This window comes from Bos taurus, chromosome 9 (genome assembly GCF_002263795.3).
Source record: "Bos taurus isolate L1 Dominette 01449 registration number 42190680 breed Hereford chromosome 9, ARS-UCD2.0, whole genome shotgun sequence".
Classification (NCBI taxonomy): domain Eukaryota; kingdom Metazoa; phylum Chordata; class Mammalia; order Artiodactyla; family Bovidae; genus Bos; species Bos taurus.
The window spans coordinates 93,792,656-93,816,211 of record NC_037336.1 but is presented as its reverse complement, the minus strand read 5'-3'; the positions used below and the strand labels follow the sequence as shown (position 1 = coordinate 93,816,211).

The 23,556-nt window shown below is 40.2% G+C and overlaps 1 protein-coding gene across 9 annotated transcripts in view; it reads right to left on the bottom strand.

The window, feature by feature from the left end:
- The window catches only part of ARID1B (AT-rich interaction domain 1B), a 440,470-nt gene that overhangs the window by 29,242 nt on the left and 387,672 nt on the right, over nt 1-23,556 (bottom strand). For 6 of the 9 annotated variants that reach the window (XM_024997101.2, XM_024997105.2, XM_059889965.1 and 3 more), the window contains 4 exons: nt 16,581-16,726; nt 10,265-10,374; nt 9,400-9,558; nt 3,411-3,620 (listed from right to left, as the gene is read on the bottom strand). In XM_024997101.2, the coding sequence (XP_024852869.2) occupies nt 3,411-3,620; nt 9,400-9,558; nt 10,265-10,374; nt 16,581-16,726 (625 nt within the window). The remainder of the gene's footprint in view (nt 1-3,410; nt 3,621-9,399; nt 9,559-10,264; nt 10,375-16,580; nt 16,727-23,556) is intronic. The other 3 variants (XM_024997106.2, XM_024997109.2, XM_024997102.2) reach the window with 2 other exon arrangements.

Sequence of the window (23,556 nt, the reverse complement as noted above, 5' to 3'; positions counted from 1 at the left end):
GAGGCCCGGAACACCTGAGGCCCGGAGCAGCTCCTTTCACTGGTCTGGGAGGGAGCTCAGGAACTGACAGGTTTTAAATGCTCCCAGGTGCTGCTATGAACACCTAGGTCGGAGAACCAAGGGTAGATAAAGGGCATGTGCTTCGCAATCAAACAAACCTGGCCCCACCACCTACCCTGAGAATCCCTGGGCCACAACATTCTTGTACAGTCGGCCTTCCCTGTTCCCTGGTTCTGCATTTGTGAATTCAACCAATTGTGAACTGAAAGTATTGAAAAAACAAAACAAAACAAAAACCCCCACTCTGCCCCAAAGAAAGTTCCAAGAAGCAACACTTGAACTTGTACCAGCAACTATTTACATAGCATTACACTGTATTGGGTATAAGTAACTGAGAGATGATCTTTAGTATATGGGAGGTGGTGTGTAGGTTCCAGAAATAAAGAGGCTTGAGCTCACAGGGTTTCAGTATTTGTGGGGATCCTGGAACCAGTGCTCTGTGGACCCCAGGGGACGACTGTACTTCAATCTGTTACATCTCTTCTTCAGGGCTGACGACTCTGCATTCCATGGGTGTTGAGAGAGAAGTGACAAGAAAAAGGATGGTGCCCAGGATGCAGCAGGCAGTCACCCCTGAGGACCCTTTTCTCCATTCTACTTCGGGATCAGATCAGATCAGATCAGATCAGTCGCGTCCGACTCTTTGCGACCCCATGAATCCCAGCACGCCAGGCCTCCCTGTCCATCACCAACTCCCGGAGTTCACTCAGACTCACGTCCATCGAGTCAGTGATGCCATCCAGCCATCTCATCCTCTGTCGTCCCCTTCTCCTCTTGCCCCCAATTCCTCCCAGCATCAGAGTCTTTTCCAATGAGTCTTTTCACATGAGGTGGCCAAAGTACTGGAGTTTCAGCTTTAGCATCATTCCTTCCAAAGAAATCCCAGGGCTGATCTCCTTCAGAATGGACTGGTTGGATCTCCTTGCAGCCCAAGGGACTCTCAAGTCTTCTCCAACACCACAGTTCAAAAGCATCAATTCTTTGGCACTCAGCCTTCTTCACAGTCAAACGCTCACATCCATACATGACCACAGGAAAAACCATAGCCTTGACTAGACGAACCTTTGTTGGCAAATGTCTCTGCTTTTGAATATGCTATCTAGGTTGGTCATAACTTTCCTTCCAAGGAGGAAGCGTCTTTTAATTTCATGGCTGCAGTCACCATCTGTAGTGATTTTGGAGCGCAGAAAAATAAAGTCTGACACTGTTTCCACTGTTTCCCCATCTATTTCCCATGAAGTGATGGGACCGGATGCCATGATCTTCATTTTCTGAATGTTGAGCTTTAAGCCAACTTTTTCACTCTCCACTTTCACTTTCAAGAGGCTTTTCAGTTCCTCTTTACTTTCTGCCGTAAGGGTGGTGTCATCTGCATATCTGAGGTTATTGATATTTCTCCCGGCAATCTTGATTCCAGCTTGTGTTTCTTCCAGTCCAGCGTTTCTCATGATGTACTCTGCATATAAGTTAAATAAGCAGGGTGACAACATACAGCCTTGACGTACTCCTTTTCCTATTTGGAACCAGTTTGTTGTTCCATGTCCAGTTGTAACTGTTGCTTCTTGACCTGCATACAAATTTCTCAAGAGGCAGATCAGGTGGTTTGGTATTCCCATCTCTTTCAGAATTTTCCACAGTTTCTTGTGATCCACACAGTCAAAGGCTTTGGCATAGTCAATAAAGCAGAAATACATGTTTTTCTGGAACTCTCTTGCTTTTTCCATGATCCAGCAGATGTTGGCAATTTGATCTCTGGTTCCTCTGCCTTTTCTAAAACCAGCTTGAACATCAGGAAGTTCACGGTTCACATATTGCTGAAGCCTGGCTTGGAGAATTTTGAGCATTACTTTACTAGCGTGTGAGATGAGTACAATTGTGTAGTAGTTTGAGCATTCTTTGGCATTGCCTTTCTTTGGGATTGGAATGAAAACTGACCTTTTTCAGTCCTGTGGCCACTGCTGAGTTTCCCAAATTTGCTGGCATATTGAGTGCAGCACTTTCACAGCATCATCTTTCAGGATTTGAAATAGCTCAACTGGGATTCTATCACCTCCACTAAGTTCATAGCGATGATTTTTAAGGCCCACTTGACTTCATATTCCAGGATGTCTGGCTCTAGGTCAATGATCACACCATCGTGATTATCTGGGTTGTGAAGATTTTTGTACAGTTCTTCTGTGTATTCTTGCCATCTCTTCTTATTATCTTCTGCTTCTGTTAGGTCCATACCATTTCTGTCCTTTATCGAGCCCATCTTTGCATGAAATGTTCCTTTGGTATCTCTGATTTTCTTAGAGAGATCTCTAGTCTTTCCCATTCTGTTGTTTTCCTCTATTTCTTTGCATTGATTGATGAAGAAGGCTTTCTTATCTCTTCTTGCTATTCTTTGGAACTCTGCATTTAGATGTTTATATCTTTCCTTTTCTCTTTTGCTTTTCGCTTCTCTTCTTTTCACAGCTATTTGTAAGGCCTCCCCAGACAGCCATTTTGCTTTTTTGCATTTCTTTTCCATGGGGATGGTCTTGATCCCTGTCTCCTGTACAATGTCACGAACCTCATTCCATAGTTTATCAGGTATTCTATCAGATCTAGGCCCTTAAATCTATTTCTCACTTCCACTGTATAATCATAAGGGATTATGATTCAGGTATGACCTACCTGATTTAGGTCATACCTGAATGGTCTAGTGGTTTTCCCTACTTCGGGATATTGGACACACAAACCCGCCTCAGTGGTAAAAACAGGGCTGTGAAGAGGGAAACGAGGATGTGGCCCCTAGGGTACAGAATGAAGGGGCAAGTGCATGGGAGGCATCTGCACAACCCCAAAAGGAGTGCCTCTGGGCATTCTGCACCTGGGTGCCCCCAGCCGTGGGAAAGGACAGCACTGCCCCTCCTGTCACCCGGTACAGCGGACATGGTCGTAGAAGGATGCCAGTTTTCTTGTTATCTTGCTCTGGATAGAGGGAAGCAGCGAATTTGATTTCTATCTGATCTAGACATTTAGTCATTTGCAAAACATTTCTGTTTACCACGAAATTCTAACACAGATTCCACAGAATTCGAGAGCTGTTAGGGACCTTGAAGCAAAAACCTAGCTCAAATGTCTCATTTTACAGTTGATGATTGAGTCCATATAAATGACCTACTGAGGTCACTCTGCGAATGGGTGGCAGATCGGGTTCCCTGACCCCAGTACAGCCCCCGCCCCCCAGCTGCCACACGTGAACATGGATCCAGTAAAGTGACCTTCCTAGAGGCTCAGCTTTTTCTTTGTGAGAAAAAAAAAAAACATTCACGTTTGCATATTCAAAGCTCATCCATAACATCTCCTCATTCAGCTGTTCTCACCTGTGCCAAACCTCCGATCTCTTTGACGCAGACATAGAGTCGGAACAGGTCCAAGGGCTTCTTGCCCACTGCAGGCAGACTTGAGACCGGGGAGCCCCTCTCCTCCATGAAGGTGAGGTAGCGGTCCACCCACAGCTTCCTCTCTGGCTCATTCCCCAGCTCATACACCTTTGTGATCTTTTCCCCAGTGGTGGTGGATGAGCTGGACTTCTAGAGCCCAGGGCAGCATTTGGAGATGGGGCATAAGCGGGCCGAGGGAAATGGAAGAAGGTGAGAAAAAAAGTAATGAGCTACCAAATACAAGAAGAGAAGAAATTTTAAAACTACTGCTATCACACAACAATCAGGAATGAAGGCTACTAGTTCAGGCACAAAGTATACATTTTCTCAATTAAGAATTAACTTTGGCTTTAACTAAAGGGCCCAAACTCCCCCTTTTATATACTTGAAAAACAGAACAGAACAAAAATCTTTTTTACTTTATCAATATAAGCGTTGAATCCCAGAAGGCAAGACTCCAATGACCCCTCATGTAATTTTTTCTTTTTTTTAAAAAAGGTGCAAGTTCATTGAATGGCCACAATGAGTTTAAAGTTTCAACTGTAATATTATAGAGCCCCCCTCCTCATTACATAGACGCCTACATTTCCTTGTCAAACATGAATGACCAATGTATAGCTTTTTTAAAACTAAATCATATGGAGGTAGAGCACATACGTGATGTGTGTTGAAAAATACAAAGTAGGTCACATGTCATTGGACCCAGTGGGGTGTGCGCTTTACATGTGAGAGCCTTCTAAATTGATGGCCAGTTACTAGCATTCTCTCAGAATGATCTGCTTTCCTGACTTAAGATTTCTTGAACTTTTCTGTCAAGGTAATTTTAATAGATTTCATACTCCCAGCTTATTTATGAACGTTTACTTTTATGCGCCCATTTGGTTTATACTGATGTTCTAATTCTTGGTCTTTCATTTTTCTAATTTTATATTTGATACTAAAATGTCAGAAGTGGCTGTTTCTGCACACCTGAAGCTCACCCTCTGGATTATGTGATCTGGGAAGGTAATACTTTTTGTTCTAAACAGCCCAACTGTATATTCTCCCTTTCTTTTATGTCTCTGTATTTGTAACAATATTTGTATACTTGTAATATCTGAAACTGTGGGATTCTTGTGCAAAATCACTTGTAAATTCTCAATTAAATATTTCCTTGGAATAATAATATATTTCATTTAGTCATGTTTATTTACTAGGTTATCATTTGCAATGTATAGTATTATGTTAGATGAAGTTTTTTTTAACTCTTTTTCGTTATATTTAGCTCAACATAATTTTAAACATGTGACCTGAAATGGGGATGGTGAGTTAAATAACATAACTGTCATTAAGGTTTGATGCTACCTTGTTTAGCAAAGTGATTCCCAATAAAACTAGGGCCTGAGAAAGGATGCTTGAGAATGAAACTAATCAAGCTGATGGGTGGCAGAGGTCCTTCCAAGTAACATGTAATTTCCCAAGCTATTTTTGCTAAAATTTTAAGCCTTCAGCTTTAGAATTATTGAAACATAAAATCTTTATATAAAACATATAAAAATGGGTGATACAGCTGATGTAAATAAAAACTGTAGAGTGTCAGGATTAAAAAAAAAAACTGTGACCTTTTACAATTTATATTGATGAAGCTAAAGAGCAAGTCACCTAACAGTTACTTTAGATAGGAACTTAAAATGTATATACATATTCTTATATATGTCTTATAAATTCATGTATATACCAGAAATATAGAACACATTCCATATCCAAATAAGTTTGTACATTTTATCATATTCTTATATCCAAGGAGTCTCTGACTAGGGAAAGAAACTGTTCTAACACATCTTATACCACATTCTCATCCTGGGAACATTTCAGCAGCTTTGTCATCATTAATGAGGTAGTTATTAACAAGAGGTTTCTAAATCCTAGTGCTGAAAACCTTTTTGTCTTTATTGGGAGGCACACTGAAAAAATGGACCCAATCTTTTAAAAAAATAAAAATCTGAAATAAGAATCAGAGGAAAAAAGCACTATCACATAAAATCAATTAATATAACAACAAACCACCACCACCATGAACCTCCCCCTTTTATTTCATCTGTGAAAAATTGAGAGGTAAAAATTTGAGATTCAATTTAAGAATAAGAGATATAAAGTCAATCATTTCAATTTACAATTACTCTAAATGCTCCACCAACATCCTGAATATAAGAACCAACTGCTATTTCTGGCCTGGTCCTCTCTAAACCCCAAATGTGGAAGGGCTCCAGGAGAACAGTTCATCATGACCCAAGCAATGAGACTATGGTGTTTGCTCTTATTTATGAAAGGACTGCATTCTCATAAACTGAAATGGGTCTAAAGGAATGATTCACTTAGTTTGACTATCCATAGTTTACCTTTTCTTACCATTCTTTGTTAAATGAACTTAAGTTTAACTTCTATATATCTCAATTTGTTCTCATAAAATGAGAAAACCTTAATGAAGATAATTGCTTTTAATAGTTTTATTTTTCATAGTTTTTAGATCTTTAAAAATGCACTTTATGGTGCCGTAATGTAGGAAAAGGTATCTTTATGAAAAGAAAGTGGTCAAGCCTCAGTTATGTGTCAGGTCCTAGAAGAGGCCTCCTCTGAGGTCAGCTCCCTGGTCTGAATCATCACTAGTTTTATTTGTCCTTAGTGGCACCTGGCCTCACAGGGCATCAAGGTGTGTGTCCTGCGTGGGATTAGCTGTCTGCTTTCCACTCTTCTGACCAGACCTTACGTTCCACAGGGCAGGACCTGTGTTGACTTTGCATCACCGACAGTGACAGCACACTGAAGGTACTCAGTAGGTATTTATTCTATAAGTGAATACTCCTATGAATGAGAAAGGTCTGAGAAGTCTGGCACCATCCAAGTAAGAATTAACAGCTGATTAAAACAGTCTATAAATAGGCTTTCAGTGAGCAAGGTGCTAAGTGAACGTGGACACAGTCTAATAAGACTGAAAGCTGAGAAGGGATTGGCGGACAAGTAACATCTCCATTCCCAGTCTCCAGGTGACACCCTAGCCCATTCCCAAAGTTAGTATCTGGGTGTCCAAACAGAGAAAAATGATATTAAGAAAAACAAAAGCCCTAGAAGTAAAGACTATACACTTTATCACTGATTAGGCTCAACATGCACTTTTTTTGTTCTCAGACATTAGTTTTGATGTGACCTTTGGATAAATGTCATTTACATTCTACTCATCAACAATGGGCAAAAGAAAAAAAAAAAACTAGGCCTGCAGGAAGATAGTTAACTTTTCCAGGCCACTAGAACACCTCATTTTGCTTTGATACTGTAAAAATGGTATCTTACTGCATGAAACACTGTCTTGGAGGCAAGAAAAAAAAATGGAGATTGCTGAAAAATTACAGCAAGACATTATTATGATGCCACAAAAGTTTTCCTTGCATATAACTTAATTAAGTCTATAAGTAGACGTTTCCTCAAATCTTTGAGGCAGATTTACATTTCAGCAGTCTTTACCATATGCCTGGTAATATGTGTATATGCATGTGTATGTGCAAATGTTTATTTTTATTGTAGAATGTTTTGTAACAAAACTGTTGGTCCACAGCACACTGTCAAAGCATAGAACATCTTTGTTATTTAGTTCATTTCAGGTCTGTTATTAGACAAGCTTTATTAGGAACACTGTGAGGAGCAATTTTAAGTACAATTTAAAGTTGCATCTCAGAAAGAGAAGTTAAATACTCTTCAACATGTATCTGCAGTGATTTGACAGTAGAGATAATCTGAGGTCCTTCATAACAATCTCCTTTCGTTCCCTTCTTGAATGAGCATTTCATTTGAGTGTGGAGTTGTTTACTCAATACAAAGCAATCTCTAACACCTTCACTACCTCAAATCACATCCTCCCTTGTTTTTTTTTTCTATGACTGGAGCCAGAAGTATGATCGTGAATTTTTAAGTAAAAAGTGGTTATTTACAGGGAGCGATAATGTATGTAGAACTATATAGAAAAAAGAGGACAGTAATATGTGATTTTTAAGTATGATTATGTTACAGTTAGAAAATTAAATCAATAATTCAGTTTATTTTTCTTTCTCATATTTAAGTAGAAGGAAGGGTTTTGATAATAGTTTCCTATGGACTTACTGGATACAGATAACGTGACAATAACTTAAAATATAATAAATATCTCAGTCATTATTATCCAGAAATCAGCAAGATGGAAATTTTAAACATGTAGTATGGGTCTATTAGAAGTCTTTAAGAAAAATCTTTTTTTTCTCCACTCATGTTTTATTGGTCATCTCTTATTTTCTAACATCAGTTCCCTACCCTACTTGAAATCCCTTCCTCTCTCTCTGAATTTCTCCCCTCTTTCCATTAGCAGACTTAATGCTAAATTCCTGTCCATTTTATCTTAAGGTTTTAAAGATATTTTCAACCTCTGAAATTTTCCCCTCTGAGCCAATAAACAAATGTTTTTGAAAAGTTATACATAGGGTTCTATTTGTTGACTTGAGAATATTACTGATTCAAAACTGTTTTTTCTTTAATGAAAAGAAAAACCAGAACAGATTATGGGACAACCCCCTTCCCCATGTTAGCTGCCTTCTGAGACTCAAAGCAAATAACACAGATATCAGAATTAAGAAGCTGCACTCTCTCTTTCCATACTAGAAGCATTTTTTCATTTCATCTTGGTTGTTGAAAAAGCGAAACACATGTCTAGAGAAGAGGTAACAGTGAATATTGCCCTTTCTTCCTCTGAAAAGGAAAATGCTGGTTATAGTAGAGCTCCACATGAATTTTACAAACATTTACTGGAACTACCAAATCTTCAAACCTTCAGCTCTATCTGTTTAAACCAGTGAATGGATAATTAATAGCAGCCTCCTTGTGGGGTTTTGACTAGATTGCCAGATTCTGCAGTTAGAGTCTTCTTCCCTCCAACTTGCTTTTCCTGAGCTGTGCTCTTCAATACATTGTCTTACAAAAATTAGCGTATTAATTAAGGCTTCTTGGCAAGTAATTACATGTTCAGTTTTTTTTTTAAAGATCTTTTGATTCCCTATATGAATGTAAAATAAAGGTTACTACAGTGCCATTCTTCTTCATCTTTAATGGCACAGAATTAATTTCTTTAGTAGGAAAATAAAAGCCTAGTTCTATAGATAGAAGAATATTAAGGCAAAAAAAAAAAAAATTCCCTTATATACACATTCCCACTTTTTAAAAATATCATATAAAATCAACAATTTTAAGATTCTCAGCATGCTTGCACAGGATATAAATTTTCTATCTCATATGATTCTAATGTAGGCACATATTAATCTATGAGTAGCATTCCAAATATTCACATATGCTAACATTTCTACAAATCTTCTGTTATTTTCTGACAACTAGATTGAAACAAAGTAGGGCTATAACATGCTGAACTGTGCCCAGAGTGTAGTATTTGTTTTCAAGATATAGGTAGTTGTGACATAAGATGTTTTAGACACAATAGCCTATAAAAGATTTAGTCCAAAGGCCAAACTTATCATTTATTCCATGGCTGCTATTAGTTACCACGTAAATGGACAGTTAACTCATTTTAAAGATCTTCCAGAAGCGCACAATGGGTTAGACATTTAAACAAAATCACTGTGTGAAGGAGTTTGGGCCCAGTAGCACAATCACATGCTTCTTACAGACGCTTCTTTATATCAGTGGTTTCATTATCAGCAATCAACTTATGTTATGATGCATACAAACTTTACTCATTTTGTTACTAGTATAATTACGAAGAAAATCCTTTCATGGATAAATTATGAAGAAAAAGTCTTATAAAACAAATTAATAAGCAAGCATTAAAGTAGAATTAATTATCAAAAAAACCCCCAAAAACCAAAAAAACAAAACAAAACAAAAAAGACAAAAAAAACAAAAAACCAGAGCCACTTACAGGGCTTGATGGAGTCTTTGGCCAGCCTGGGCTGCTAATGCTATCACTTTCATCTCCATGAAATGAGGAGATGCTAGCAGAGCTGGGGGACATTGGGGAAGGGACTGGCAGGTTGCCGGGGGTTGGGGGCTGAGAAATACCCTGAGAGCTGTAGCTATCCTGTGGTAGAGGAATAAAAAAAAAAAAAATGACAAAGGTAGGGCAAACTTTATTTAAAATAACAAAAAGCACATCCAGTTTAACAGACTAATTTTTATATATAATATATATATATATAAAGACATGTACAAACAAACACACAAAACCACACACATATAAAGGTATTAAAACAACATTCTTAATTAGTAAACTTGGTAAGTTTGCTGGATGCTGGATAAGACCACTAAGCCACCATGCTTATTCAAGCTTACATGGAATGCTAAGCATGGGTTACCCCTTATGAAAGAAAGAAAGGAAAAAAAAAAAAAAAAAAAAAAGCTGTTCACCTTATTTATCAAATAAGGCAGGAAAGCAAAATATTAAGTATGCTGTTGTTGCTGAGGCGGCCAAAACAGGAAGCTATAAACTGAAGGCAGAGAAAATGGCTGCAAGTATCAAAACCAGGCAAGACCCCTTCCTTCTCCCCACCCCCGAGGCACTTCTCTGGGTGGGTCATGTCCCTCCGCCCCCTCCCACACCCAGTTAAATGCCATAAGAACTAGTAACTTTCAGATCCACACCATGAAGGGGGTGGGGAAAGAAGACTGCAAATGTGTCGCACAAGATGGAGGCATGCAGAAGAGAAGAAACCAAATGAAAAGAGAGGAGAGCACACGGCAGCTTCAGCGAGCAGGCCCCACACCACGTGCAGAGGAGAGAGGAGTACCTTCGACTTGCCCTCCGGCTGTGTGCTGCCTTCTTCTTTACCGTCGGCTTTGAGGGGCAGGGGCAGTTTGGATTCACTAGGAGACATCATATCTGCAAGACCCATAGATGCTAATTGAAAACAGGAGAGAAAGTTTAGGATTATACGAGTGACTCGTCAGGCTGTGCTCACTAACACAAGCTACCGAGTGATGGGGCACCCGAATTTCCCTCCAAGGAAGGAAAGTAAAAAAAGGAGAAAGAAACTGTAACTCAGAGAATGCTAATTTCTGTAATCTAAGTAGCAACGGATTCTTGCAATTCTTTCTTATCTTTAAGGGGAGAAAAGCAATCATTTAACTCAAGCCCTAGGCCACCGAAAGTCAACTATTATCAATATTATGTTTTCAAAATTATTACGGTTTTAATCATGGAGGTGCAAATAGAAATATGCTCAACGACCAAATTGCTAATTAGGTGTTGGAAGCAAAGGCTGGGTGTGTGTATTTTCACTGGCTGAGTAGAGGATTTACTGCTTTCTTAACTTCCTAAATTCACACAATCCATAGTTTGTAAAATCACTTACCACTTAATACTATTGCACTCAAAAGTCACATCTATTACATATGGCCTAGGCTACAAGGACGGAAGACGGTTGTAACATGATTTTAAAAGCAATCATCGAAAGTCATTTGTGAAGGAGAGGATTTCTAATTACTTTGCAATGGGGCTGGTTTCCTTTCATTCTGGGGCAGGATGTACACAGATCAGTCCTCAGCTGCAGTTCAAAAGCCCAGGTCAGACACCCACACCAGCTCAAGTCAACCCTGCGATCCCAGGCAAGACTCATCTTCTAGCTCCCAGCTCAGAAATTCAGTTAGGTTCATTTAGGCTATAGAATGAAAGGTTCCCAAAGGTCAACTGATTTTACCTGCAATACTAATAGACATTTTTAACTTAAAAATATGGGTTTAGCTTTCTTTTTAAAGGAAGAACAAGGCTAGAGTAGAGAATCAGTGTAGCTATCCAGGGCATAACTGCTGAATTCCTATAGAACCCCACTGTGCAAACCATCTGCACGGCACTGGGCTGTGAGTGCCACACCACCCAGCTGTGTGAAGAGCCAGAGTGAGGAGAGGTGGAAGGAGAAAGTGAGAGGGGAGAGAATTACGAGCCTTATAAATGAGTGAAAACCAGAAAACATTCCCATTTCAAAAGAAAATAAAACTCGAGGTTTTATGAACAGGACCCATTTCACATTCTGCGAATCAAAGTGCTGGCTCAACCACTGCCATGCACATGCAGCATAATGTGCCAAAAAAAGAAAAAAGCTTAAAAAAAAAAAAAGGCTCCACAGATTGCCCACTACAAAATGATTATTGCACATATTCATGTATTACTATGTTTTAGAAAATAATTAGTTTTAATTACAGCAGTGAGAGAGTGAGCAGGGCTCTGGCGAATTAGCTGGCAAGCTTGGTGGTGTTAATTTGCTAATATCGTTAGCATCACTGCAGGTTGAGACCAGAGGTCCTGCCAAAAAAGCCTACCCGGCCACGTGCCCATGAGTTTACATCAGCACACTCAATGATGCACTCTGAAATGCCTGTATTTTCCATGGGCACATTGGCTTGTTTTTCAAAGCCCATATGCAGCCCAGTCAGCCCTTGAAGTCATCACCACACACACAAATCATAATTGGGATGTTTTTCTTTCTTTCTTTTTTCAAATTACTTTCAATACTTAGACTTTAAGAACTGAAACAAAAAGCTTTTTCAAGTGATGCAGCTGCAGAGAAAAATCTATTGGGATCAGCTAAAAACGTGGTTATTTTTGTGAATGTGTGAAACCTCAAAAAAGCAGCTGAGAGATATTACACCAAGAAGACAGCCTTGTGCAAAGTAGCGGATGGCTTTCCTGAAGCTTTACCTCTTGGGTCTACCAGGATATGAAATTGGGAACATCTTTACATGAAGAAACCCCCTTTTGAGAAGAAGAGAAGAGAAAAAAAAAGCAGGGCAAATGTGGAAAGCAGGGTTTGTTTACCAAAGTCCACATGTCCTTGGCCAGCTATTCCCAGAGTGGGCTCAAAGGAACGATAATCACACAATTCCAGAAAAAAGTGGCAAGTCATGGGCATGGGGTTTCTGTTAAGTCCTGCTCCTTCTAAGGTTATAATAGTTTGTCAGTATTTATAATAAATTATGCCTGAATATGAGTTTTGAAAAATAGGAATTAGTAATTTCTTAGTAGTTCCTTCTTCATGCATTAAATGTGTTAATGTACACAAAAGTAATTATTTTTAACATAAAGCATTAGGCCAATTATTGAATTATGATAATTAGTGACAATTTAGAGTGATTTAAAAATCACACTGAGATGAATATATAAGCATATATAGGGGTTTGAAATCCCCCAAATTTCTTCATTTTCTATTATATATTTTAAAATGGGCATCAGGGTATGCAAACCTAAGTATTTTTTAAAAATTATTTTGAGAGAAACGTAAGTACAAAATATAAAGGAACAGTTTTACTTTGTACTCCTGCCTTGTGTGAGTGTCATATACTCAGTCGTGTCTGACTCTTCACGACTCCTCTGTCCATGGAATTTTCCAGGCAATAATACTGGACTGGGTTGCCATTTCCTCCTCCAGGGTATCTTCCCTTGTCCAGGGATCAAACCTGAGTCTCCTGTGTTTTATTTTACCAAATGGATCATAAGGTCTTTCCTTACTGTGGCTTTTACTGTTCCTTTTGTTAAAAAGTTCATTTTTTACTTCTTACCAGAATTCTCAGAGAATCATTGCAAACAGCCATATGTCTCCCAGGGCACTATTTTTTTCTCCTTTTCCAGAAGAGAAAGACCCCCAGTATTATAAGGATGTGTTAAATCAAAGCACTGTTCCTCCTACTGACATCAGTAATCCCATATGTAAAGTTCAGACATGAAAAGGGGCAGTAAAGAACCTGTGACTATAGAGAGAGCTGTGTGGGTACTGTATATACATCTCAAGTACTAGCCTCTGGCTTTACTATCGGAATTTAAGAGAAGAATGAGCTCTTAAAGTAAGTGTGGGTCAAGGTCCTAAGGCAGCTTTCCCACCCTGGATTTAATATATTCAACAAGAACATAAAAAACATATGGTGAGAGTAAAAGTGAACTTAAACATTCATTCCTACCCTTCCAGCTTCCTTGACTTAGTCTCCCATCACAGCTACAAAATTATTCCCAGAAGATGGTAAAACAGGACCAGAAACACACAAATAGTTCTTTTTCATGGCAAATAAAATACTCTGTAAAATGTTTAACTCCTTGTTTTTGAAAACACAAAAGGGTCTATGTAAGTGTATACACTTGCAGATATTCACTGTTTTTATGTGTAGCAAATATATAGAGAATACAGTTAACACATACAAAGGGTATGAGAAAAGCTCAGGAGAAACACTTCTCTCTGGCTGGGTCAGCAGAGCTTTGAAATAATCCCCTGAAACTTCCCTATGCTGACCTGCCTCCAAGAGGGTGGTGCCTGGCTACAGTGCCACAAGGCTGATCACTTACTCTCTTAGGTTATTCGGATGGAAATGTGCTAAGACTTTGTGCAGTGACTTCTGCTGAGGCGAACTTAGAATCACAGATGGTAGATATATTTTCTAGAATTTAGGTATCTTCTTTAAGGTAATGGTTTATATGTAGATAATTATACGACTAATGATATTATAAAATGAAACATGAATAAGTACAATGTAACTAACAGCACCAGTATTATATAAGGATATATTTAATAAGGTTAAACTCGATTGGCAATTTTTCCCATGGTAATACATAATTCTAATCTTTTAGGCCAAATATCTATTTTAAAACCACTTCTTTAGAGGGAAACAAGCCCCACTGCTTACCATCCCACTTCTCCCTGCATCTGATGGGAGGAGAGAATTGCCACATTCAGTCACACTGACTCCATTTAAATAATCACTTGCTCACTGACGCTTGTAACAATCTGTCACAGTACACAGGAGAACTTGTTTTTTGGCCTAGCACACTGTCTACAGGACAACTGTCCGGACTCAGCAAAGAACATGCTGGAATGCTGGTTGCATGAGCTGCTAACTGAGGTTCCTAAAACACCACTGGCCATCATTTGTATTATCTGTACTTTATCCAAAAGTGTCCATGGTTGGAGAAAATGTTTTGCTGTTATTACTGGTAATTTATCTCCATGGGCCCAAACCAGGAAGACTGAGGTAGTGATGATCCAAGCCATTTCTGGCCCACCTCTCAGTTCAGTCGCCCAGTCGTGTCTGACTCCTGGCAATCCCATGGACAAGTCTAGACAAGCACAAATCTAGACAAATCAAGTGTACACCTTCAGACCACAACTCTTGTCAGGAGCTGCACTGTAATTGTGGGCTCCTCTGTCATTCCCATGTCCCTCAGAGACTGTAAGGCAGTTAAGCAGATTCACCTGTATCCATCAACAGACACACAGTAAATGCTAAGTCATCAATTTTCCTTGGATATGCTGGATGATTACTTTCTATCAGGTAACACTTGACTTAATAAAGCTGAAATCAAATCATATAAATGGGTAGAGGAAAATTTAATAAATGCTTAAATTATTAAAAATTCAGTATTTCAAAATGCACAATGCAATAAAAAATATACTACTACTGGCCCATACAAAAGACCATGAGGATAAATGGCCTTTCATTGAACATTTCCTCTGTACGAAATAACAAATAGCTGAATTATCTGAATAATAATAATAATAATAAAAAGAAACCCTCTCTGTGAATCTCCATTAAATTGGTTACTACTCAGGAATACATAAATCTTCTTAGGCAGGGCATCTATTTGTTGTTGGTTATTTTTGTGGCTCTAGGTCCAAAGGAAAAAAGGGAAAAATGAGTGCTGCTAATAGTGGGGAAAATTTATTGTGCAGTTTCAATGCTCTAAAGTAATTTTATTTCAGCAAGCCAGACAAAACACATAATGTCATAACCCAAATACACCATTACCTGGGACGGTGCTGCGAAGGAAAGGGAAAGCTTCTAGCTAACAGTTCAAGCTTTTCATCTTTCATCTTAAATGTAAAAACCTCTACCTTGCCAGGATGAATGACTGCTTAACATCAGGAAGGGCTATTTATTTATTTGAAAAGCCTGATTTTCACCAATAGTTTCCATTTTTTCCTCTTCCATAAACTTTTAAGGAGAAGTGAACAGGAATGACACTATTAAATTAGGCCCTAGAAAGCAACAAACGCTGGATGCTCAGTGGGATGCAAGCCCAGTCTCTAGCTGTCTGTCCTTCCTGATCAAGAGACAACAGCTCCTGGGGCGGCCTTTCACAGATGGAGAGGTTAGAAAGATGGCGGAAGGCAGAGGAAATGAAAAAAGGTTAATAAGTGGGAGCCCAGCCTCTGACTCACGAGGTTTTCCTAACACATCATAAAGCACTGCAGGACACACAGCTGGCTATGCAAAGTTTCAGATTAACTGCAAGAGGGCATCCTACCGAAAATGTAGGTGTCAGAAAAAGTTAACAGGTCAGGTGAAATACATCAGCGTTTTCTCATTTAAAGAGCAGTGCTCATCATCCCTGGATACTTAGGTGGATTTTAAGGAGGTGGTTCAGGACCTAAGGGGTCTAAGAATGTGGAACATGTGCACAGTTTTAGACATTCTTGTTACTTCCACAAACTGCCACAACACTCTTAGTCTGCTAATCAGATTAGATTCGCTAAGAATGCAATTATTGAGATCATGAAGTATTCAGAAAAAATTAAGTATCATGAAAAATTTAAAACAAATTGTTAAAAAATGCATGATTTCTCAACAGAGTCTACGAATAGCACTTTAAAAACAACTTTTTTCATGTATACAGTTAAAGGTTGAGTTTCCCTAAATGCAAAAAAACCAAACCCTCTTTCAAATACCACCTTGTCCTATCCTTCAATCATTTCCTTTGAGGTATGAATTTTAATGCTTATCTCCACCACCAACAAACAGAGACTACAGACTTTGTCATGGGATCTTCCAATAATGTCCAAAGATAAAGAGAGCTTAGTGTATGTAAATACTCTGCAAGCAATCTACAACGACACTTGAAATACACCCACATATCACACAAATACAGAATGAATAAAATAATTTACATAAAATGTAATGTCCCTAAGACTTAACAGATGGAGCAAGTAACCAAGAGAAGCAGTATTCCCCCCTTTTCACCAAATGATCTGACCGCTCAGGTTGCGTCTACACTCTCAGTGGTGCAAACGAGAGGTGGAGAGGGGAGGGGGAGAGCAGCCCTTGGAAGCAGGGAGCTGCCAAGGTTACCTGTTGAGCTGTTCACCATATTGGGCGTCATGCTGTAGGGGGGCGCCTGGGTGTTCATTAGCCCAGAGCTGTTGTTCATGGGCTGGCTGTAGGGTGAGCTGGAAGCCATGAGTCCACTCTGATTCATGCCAGGAAAGCCGCCTTGCCTACATGAAGAGAAAGCACATGCATACGTATACTGACCACGCACAGGAGCCGCAGTTTACCTGGCAGTCATTTCTCACCGTGGCAGTCATTATGTAAGGGGTTGGGCCGTTATTTTTCTTCTTCCCTTAAAATAATTTATTTCCTGAAGCAAAAGACTGAACTCTACTGCTCAGTAATTATTTAATGCACCATGTAAAAATTCCAAATAATATAAGTTCCACAAATAATCATGTCAGGTGTTCCAGGTTATGATTTATAGAGAGGAATATGAAAAGGAAAGGGGGAACTTGAAATAAGAACAGGAATTACAAAAGCAAGCAAAATTAATTTCTAACATTTAAAAAGATTTGATTCTTCATTAACATGACTGAATACCCTTGCATCAAAAACCAAAAGTCAAGAAATAAAAAGCAGATGGGCAGTGTGAAAATGTTTAAAAATTTTTTACTTTGACCTAAATTTTCTGATATAATGAATACTGGAGAAAGAAATTCCAAAACTCCCTTTAACATGGGCAATTAGGTACTATTAAAAACACATCAATTTCCCTATATTAAAATTACACAGTAAACATCAGACTTCCACTTCTTTTTGTAGAACTTCAAGATTGCCAGGAGAAATATCAACAACATCAGATATGCAGATGACACCATTCTAATGCAGAATGTGAAGAGGAACTAAAGAGCCTCTTGATGAGGGTAAAAGAGGACAGGCAAAAAGCTGGCTTAAAACTCAACATTCAAAAAACTAAGATCATGGCATCTGGTTCTATAATGGGTTTGAAAAAGTGGAAGCAGTGACAGATTTTATTTTCGTGGATTTCAGAATCACTGCAGATGGTGACTACAGCCCTGATATTAAAAGACCCTTGCTCCTTGCAAGGAAAGTTATGACTAACCTAGACAGAGTATTAAAAAGCAGAGACATCACTTTGCCAACAAAGGTCTGTCCGTATAGTCAAAGCTATAGTTTTTCCAGTAGTCATGTACGGATGTGAGAGCTGGACCATAAAGAAGGCTGAGCTGAAGAACTGATGCTATTGAACTGTGGTGCTGGAGAAGACCCTTTGCGAGTCCCATGGACTGCAGGAAGATCAAACCAGTCAATCCTAAAGGAAATCAGTCCTGAATATTTATTGGAAGGACTGAAGCTGAAGCTCTGTGCACCTGAGGCAAAGAGCCAACTCACTGGAAAAGACCCTGATGCTGGGAAAGATTGAAGGCAGGAGGAGGAGGCAGTGACTAAGGATGAGATGGTTGGATGGCATCAATCACTCAATGGACATGGGTTTGAGCAAACCTATGGAGATAGTGTGGAGAAGGCAATGGCACCCCACTCCAGTACTCTTGCCTGGAAAATCCCATGGACGGAGGAGCCTGGTAGGCTGCAGTCCATGGGGTTGCTAAGAGTTGGACACGACTGAGCGACTTCACTTTCACTTTTCCCTTTCATGCATTGGAGAAGGCAATGGCAACCCACTCCAGTGTTCTTGCCTGGAGAATCCCAGGGACGGGGGAGCCTGGTGGGCTGCCGTCTATGGGGTTGCACAGAGTCGGACATGACTGAAGCGACTTAGCAGCAGTTTTGTGCCTATGCTCTGAGAAAGACAAACTTCTCTTAAATCCTGCAAAGAGGAAAAGGGTATTCTTTGAACCGAAGGAGATAACTGTCACACAATGTCATTCCTCTAACTGCTGGTAATGAGACAGGGAAAGAGAGAGGAAGAGGTTTGAACAGCACAGTGGTTTAACTTTCCCAGGAAAATTACGATACAGAAAGAAAGATAATGGCAATACTGCAAAATCTTGCAAAGACTCCACTGTTGGAAGTCAAGCTTTTCTTATGTAAATAGTACACTTAAAAAAAAACAAAAACAACTTATCAGAGTTTTGGCTACTAACATTTACTCTAAGGAGTAAAGCTGATAGGAGGGCTAAAAATGCTGAGAGTGAAAAAGCTGGCTTAAAACTCAACATTCAAAAAAACGAAGATCATGGCATCTGGTCCCATCACTTCATGGCAAAAGATGGGGAAACAATGGAAACAGTGACAGATTTTATTTTCTTGGGCTCCAAAATCACTGCAGATGGTGACTATAGCCATGAAATTAAAAGTCGCTTGCTCCCTGGAAGAAAAGTTATGACCATCCTAGACAGCATATTAAAAAGCAGAGACATTACTTTGCCGACAAAGGCCCACACAGTCAAAGTTATGGTTTTTCCAGTAGTCATGCATGGATGTGAGAGTTGCACCATAAAGAAAGCTGAGTGCCAAAGAATTGGTGCTTCTGAACTATGGTGCTGGAGAAGACTCTTGAAAGTCTCTTGGATTGTAAGGAGATCCAACCAGTCCATCCTAAAGGAAATCAGTCCTGAATATTCATTACAAGGACTGATGCTGAAGCTCCAACACTTTGGCTACCTGATGCAAAGAACTGACTCATTGGAAAAGACCCTGATGCTGGGAAAGAAGGCGGGAGGGGAAGGGGACGAGAGGATGAGATGGTTGGATGGCATCACCGACTCGATGGACATGAGTCTGAGCAAGCTCTGGGAGTTGGTGATGGACAGGGAGGCCTGGTGTGCTGCAGTCTATGGCGTCGCAGAGTCAAACATGACTGAGGGACTGAACTGAACTGAAAAATGCACAGACATCTGGCTTATTTGTTCCAAATTAATTATGATTAAAACCCCCTCCACCTCCATTAAACTGTCATTTTGTGGTTCTTAATGCATAACAGTAAAAAAAAAATTTAAGAGATTACTTAAGAAATTAACACAGGTCATTAAAAAATACTATTCTTTAAGTGCAGCTATTTTCAGTGCATTCAACTTTCTGCTTGGTAGAAGTTCAAACTTCACCTAGCTGAATATTCAAAGTATCAAGGGTTTGAGTGGTTTTTTTCTTTACCAACCATTCAGAGAAATTCTACACAAACTAACACTTATGATGGCTTGGAAAGAATATTCTAGAGAGCTGAAAGGCTAATTTGAGTGTGGCTCTGGGAGGAAGGAGTGTTATTTCTGCCTTGAATTCTCAGCTCACCTAAGTCCCCCTGAAGGTGGTAGGGATTAGATTGCAGGTCATTAGAACACGTCTAAGACCACCCGATGGTTTCCGATTCATCTCTAAGTCGTCAAATACTTATAAATACACTGCCCAGATAGCTTCTTCCTGGTAGCTCAGAGGTTAAAGCGTCTGCCTGCAATGCAGGAGACCTGGGCTTGATCCCTGGGCCGGGAAGATCCCCTGGAGAAGGAAATGGCAACCCACTCCAGTATTCTTGCCTGGAGAATCCCATGGATGGAGGAGCCTGGTGGGCTATAGTCCACGGGGTCACAAAGAATCGGACACGGCTGAACGACTTCACTTTCACATTGCCCAGAAGCTATGAACATATCCCTATACAGTTAGGGTTTTAAACATCAACAATGTAGATTATTGGCATTAACTTTAGTATCTTAGGTTCTCTTCTAGGGTGTTTTCATTCAACGTGACAATTTAACATTTATGTCTGTTTCACAAGAAAACAAGTAGCACCTGTTGGGATCATTCTCTCTTAGCTGATAAACCACATGAAGAGCATCCTTGACTTATGAACAGGCTGTGTTTTCTGGAGACTACTTCCAAGTCAGCGACTGCTTTCAAGTTTCAGTCAACTTTCCCCGTCCTTCAAAATCCAGGTTGAGGGGTCACCTCCTCTACGAAGGCCCTCCTTATTCCCTGACCTGGAAGCTCTGCCTTCTCTAGACTCTGTGCCTTTTATAGCTTTATAGCTTCTGCACTTTCCTTTGTATATTAACATAATTTAGGTTCACGTCTTGGCTTTTCTAGTGTATGCCTCTTGAGAAGTACAAATAAGCACATTACAGCTACTAAAAAGTATTTGTTAAATGAATGAATTGACAGAAAAAGTTTTTATCATTGTGAATGGGCATTTGGATAGATGAATACCTTTTCAAGCTTCCACCAAATTCAGTTTCACATTTGGGGAAACTAACATGTGTATGAAACTCACAGTTTCTTAGGCACACTTGTTTATGACTGAGGAGGAAAAAAAGAATCAGAGTATAAAATCCACCAGGTAGATGGTTAAATTAAGTAACCTCAAAGGCCCAATTCTAATCTATTATTTCTCCCCCAAGTCTGCATCTTCAATCACCATAAGATGATGAAAGTGCACATTAACAGGTTTTAAAAATAACAAAAAGTTCAAGATTTAAAGGTCCGTGCAGTGGCTGTCAGTTGCTGGTTAGAACGGTCCTCGATGAAACTATGCCTCTTGCTTTAAAAGTCAGACTGAAAAGCCAGGGCTCTTGACTCTGTCACTAGTGACACCATCCACTGTTGCTGGGATCCAGGAGGAAAACTCTCAGCCCAGTTCTTCCACATGAACATGGAGGAACTGATAATGATGATAAATATTAGTAATTTATTAAGTACTGACAAATATGCCCAACATGATTTCTAGGTACTTTATACATGTAATTTTTTAAGTTCCTGGAGGAAAGAAGGGAGCATTATGGTCACATACAGAGCAAGAAAATAAGGATCAGAGAGATTAAACAACTTGTCTGAAGACACAGAGCTAGTAAGTGGCAGAAGGAGATGCCCCCAAGCCTGCTCGCAGACCACTATACTATATATCCTCTCTCAGGGCCCCCTAGCACAGCAGACTCTCCATGGGACAAGGCAGCCTGCTGTGTACCTTCCTTGCATCTATCACACTTCTCTTTTGTTGTATTGCTTTTGCTGTTATTCAGTCGCTCAGTAGTGTCCAACTCTTTGCGACCCCATGGACTTGTAGGATGCCAGGCTTCCTTGTCCTTCCTTCACTATCTCCTGGAGTTTGCTCAAACTCATGTCCATCAAGTTGGTGATGTCATTTAACCATCTCATCCTCTGCCGCCCTCTTTTGTTGTAGGAAGGGACAAACCAGAGCGGCACTTTCTCTGGGTTCCTGGAGGGCTAACTCAGTGAGGTGGACACAGTGAGAGGTGGTGGAAGTGGACAGATCAATCCCTGGACACTGACCTCGAGGAAGGCACTTATCCTGGGGGCTACAGGCCTCCTGGGTGGTATCCAACCAGGAAGGAGCTGAGAGGGAAACGAGCCCTCCCAGGAGAGCAGGGCATTCGTGCTCATGAGTACACACTTGGCCACCTGTCTAAGTGGGGGAGAGAGCCAGTCTGTCATCATCACAGAAGAAATCCTATTCATGACTGCTCTGGAAACTACTGCCAAGACTATTGGTAATTTTGAACAAGCAAAATGGGCTTTATACTAAAAAAGAGCTTTCAATGGTCTCTGTTGAATTTTGGAAATGGAGACAATTTGTTTTTTGGAAGGAAACAGAAGATGGTGGCCTCTCTGATTAGGCTGAGTGCTCCAACTACTGTGGAGCCACCGACAAGAGCATTTCCAGGGCTCACGACAAAAAGCTAATGCGGCTGGGCCGCTGACCACTTTCAGGACCGGAGGCGGTGCTCACGGACTTCCAGCTCTTTCTGACACTGCAACATCTGGAGTGCTCTGAACAGAATCAGGAGTGCAAAGCAGTCACCAGACAGTTCCTTTTTTTCAAAAGGAAACAAGAACAACAAAACAAAAACAGCCGAAAATACAAACTCACAACAAGGGAAACATTTTCAACATAAAATGCTGCCCAAATGGAACAGCAAAGGGCCCCAACCTTGATCTTCGGGTGTGTGAACTGCTGGGCTGTGGATTCTAGTGGGTCTACGGGCTCAGATGGTTTTTATCATGAATGGTGCTCTCCTGATGCCATAGATTCGTTACCCACAATGGTTGTGGCAGTAACGTCTGAGAAGGGTGGGCTGATAAACACCTGAAAATAACTTTTTGTTGCTGTTACGCTGCTGGGGCAGCTATTGGTCTGCGTGCTGTGAAAATGACTGTTGGTGGCTCCACAAGCCGCAAGGCACTTACTACACGGCCCTGTGCTGGTGGGGCCAGGGTACAGCCTGGCATGACCCCCCACTGGAAGTGTCGAGATGTGATGGGCGGGGCTGTCATTTAGAAGCGTGGACTTGCAGAATGAACCAAAGGAACTTTAATCAGTCTTCAGCTGGGACTAGACCTAGGTGTCTAAGATCTGTCATTCCCTGACAAGAAGGAGGTCATCACAACGAGAATAATTCAGACACAGAGCCTGCCCGTTTGCACTTCCATCCAGCACTGTTCCTCCCTATTCCTCAGTCTACACACACACCAGCAGGTTTTCACAGATCCTCCTTTTATTCATGTGGGAGATTTCTCAGACATGACACATAAATCTGCCAATAATGGGCTGGCTCTGTGGGAAAAATTCCAGAAGCAAACACAGATTTTTAAAGTGACCATTTCCAATGGTTCACTGTGAAAACAGAAAGGAGAACACAGCTTCCCACTACAGTCTGAATTTAGCAGGTGAAATATAACTAAGAAATCAATAAAGAGTAACCACACATTTCTAAATATCTCTTTTTAAAGTCAACTACAATAAAATGTAAAGTAAAATAAAGTCTGTAGATGATTCTGGTGTTGGGTAGACAGAGGGCTTCCTTTGCAGCTCAGTTGGTAAAGAATCTGTAATGCAGGAGACCTGGGTTTGATTCCTGGGTCAGGAAGATTCCCCTGGAGAAGGAAATGGCAACCCACTCCAGTATTCTTGCCTGGAGAATCCCATGGACAAAGGAGTCTGGTGGGCTGTAGTCCATGGGGTAGCAAGAGTCGCACATGGCTTAGCAACCAACCCACCAGGGGCAGACAGAAGTATGCTGGAAACAGACACCATGTGAGTGATGTCAGTATAAAGCCCCAGTGGCAA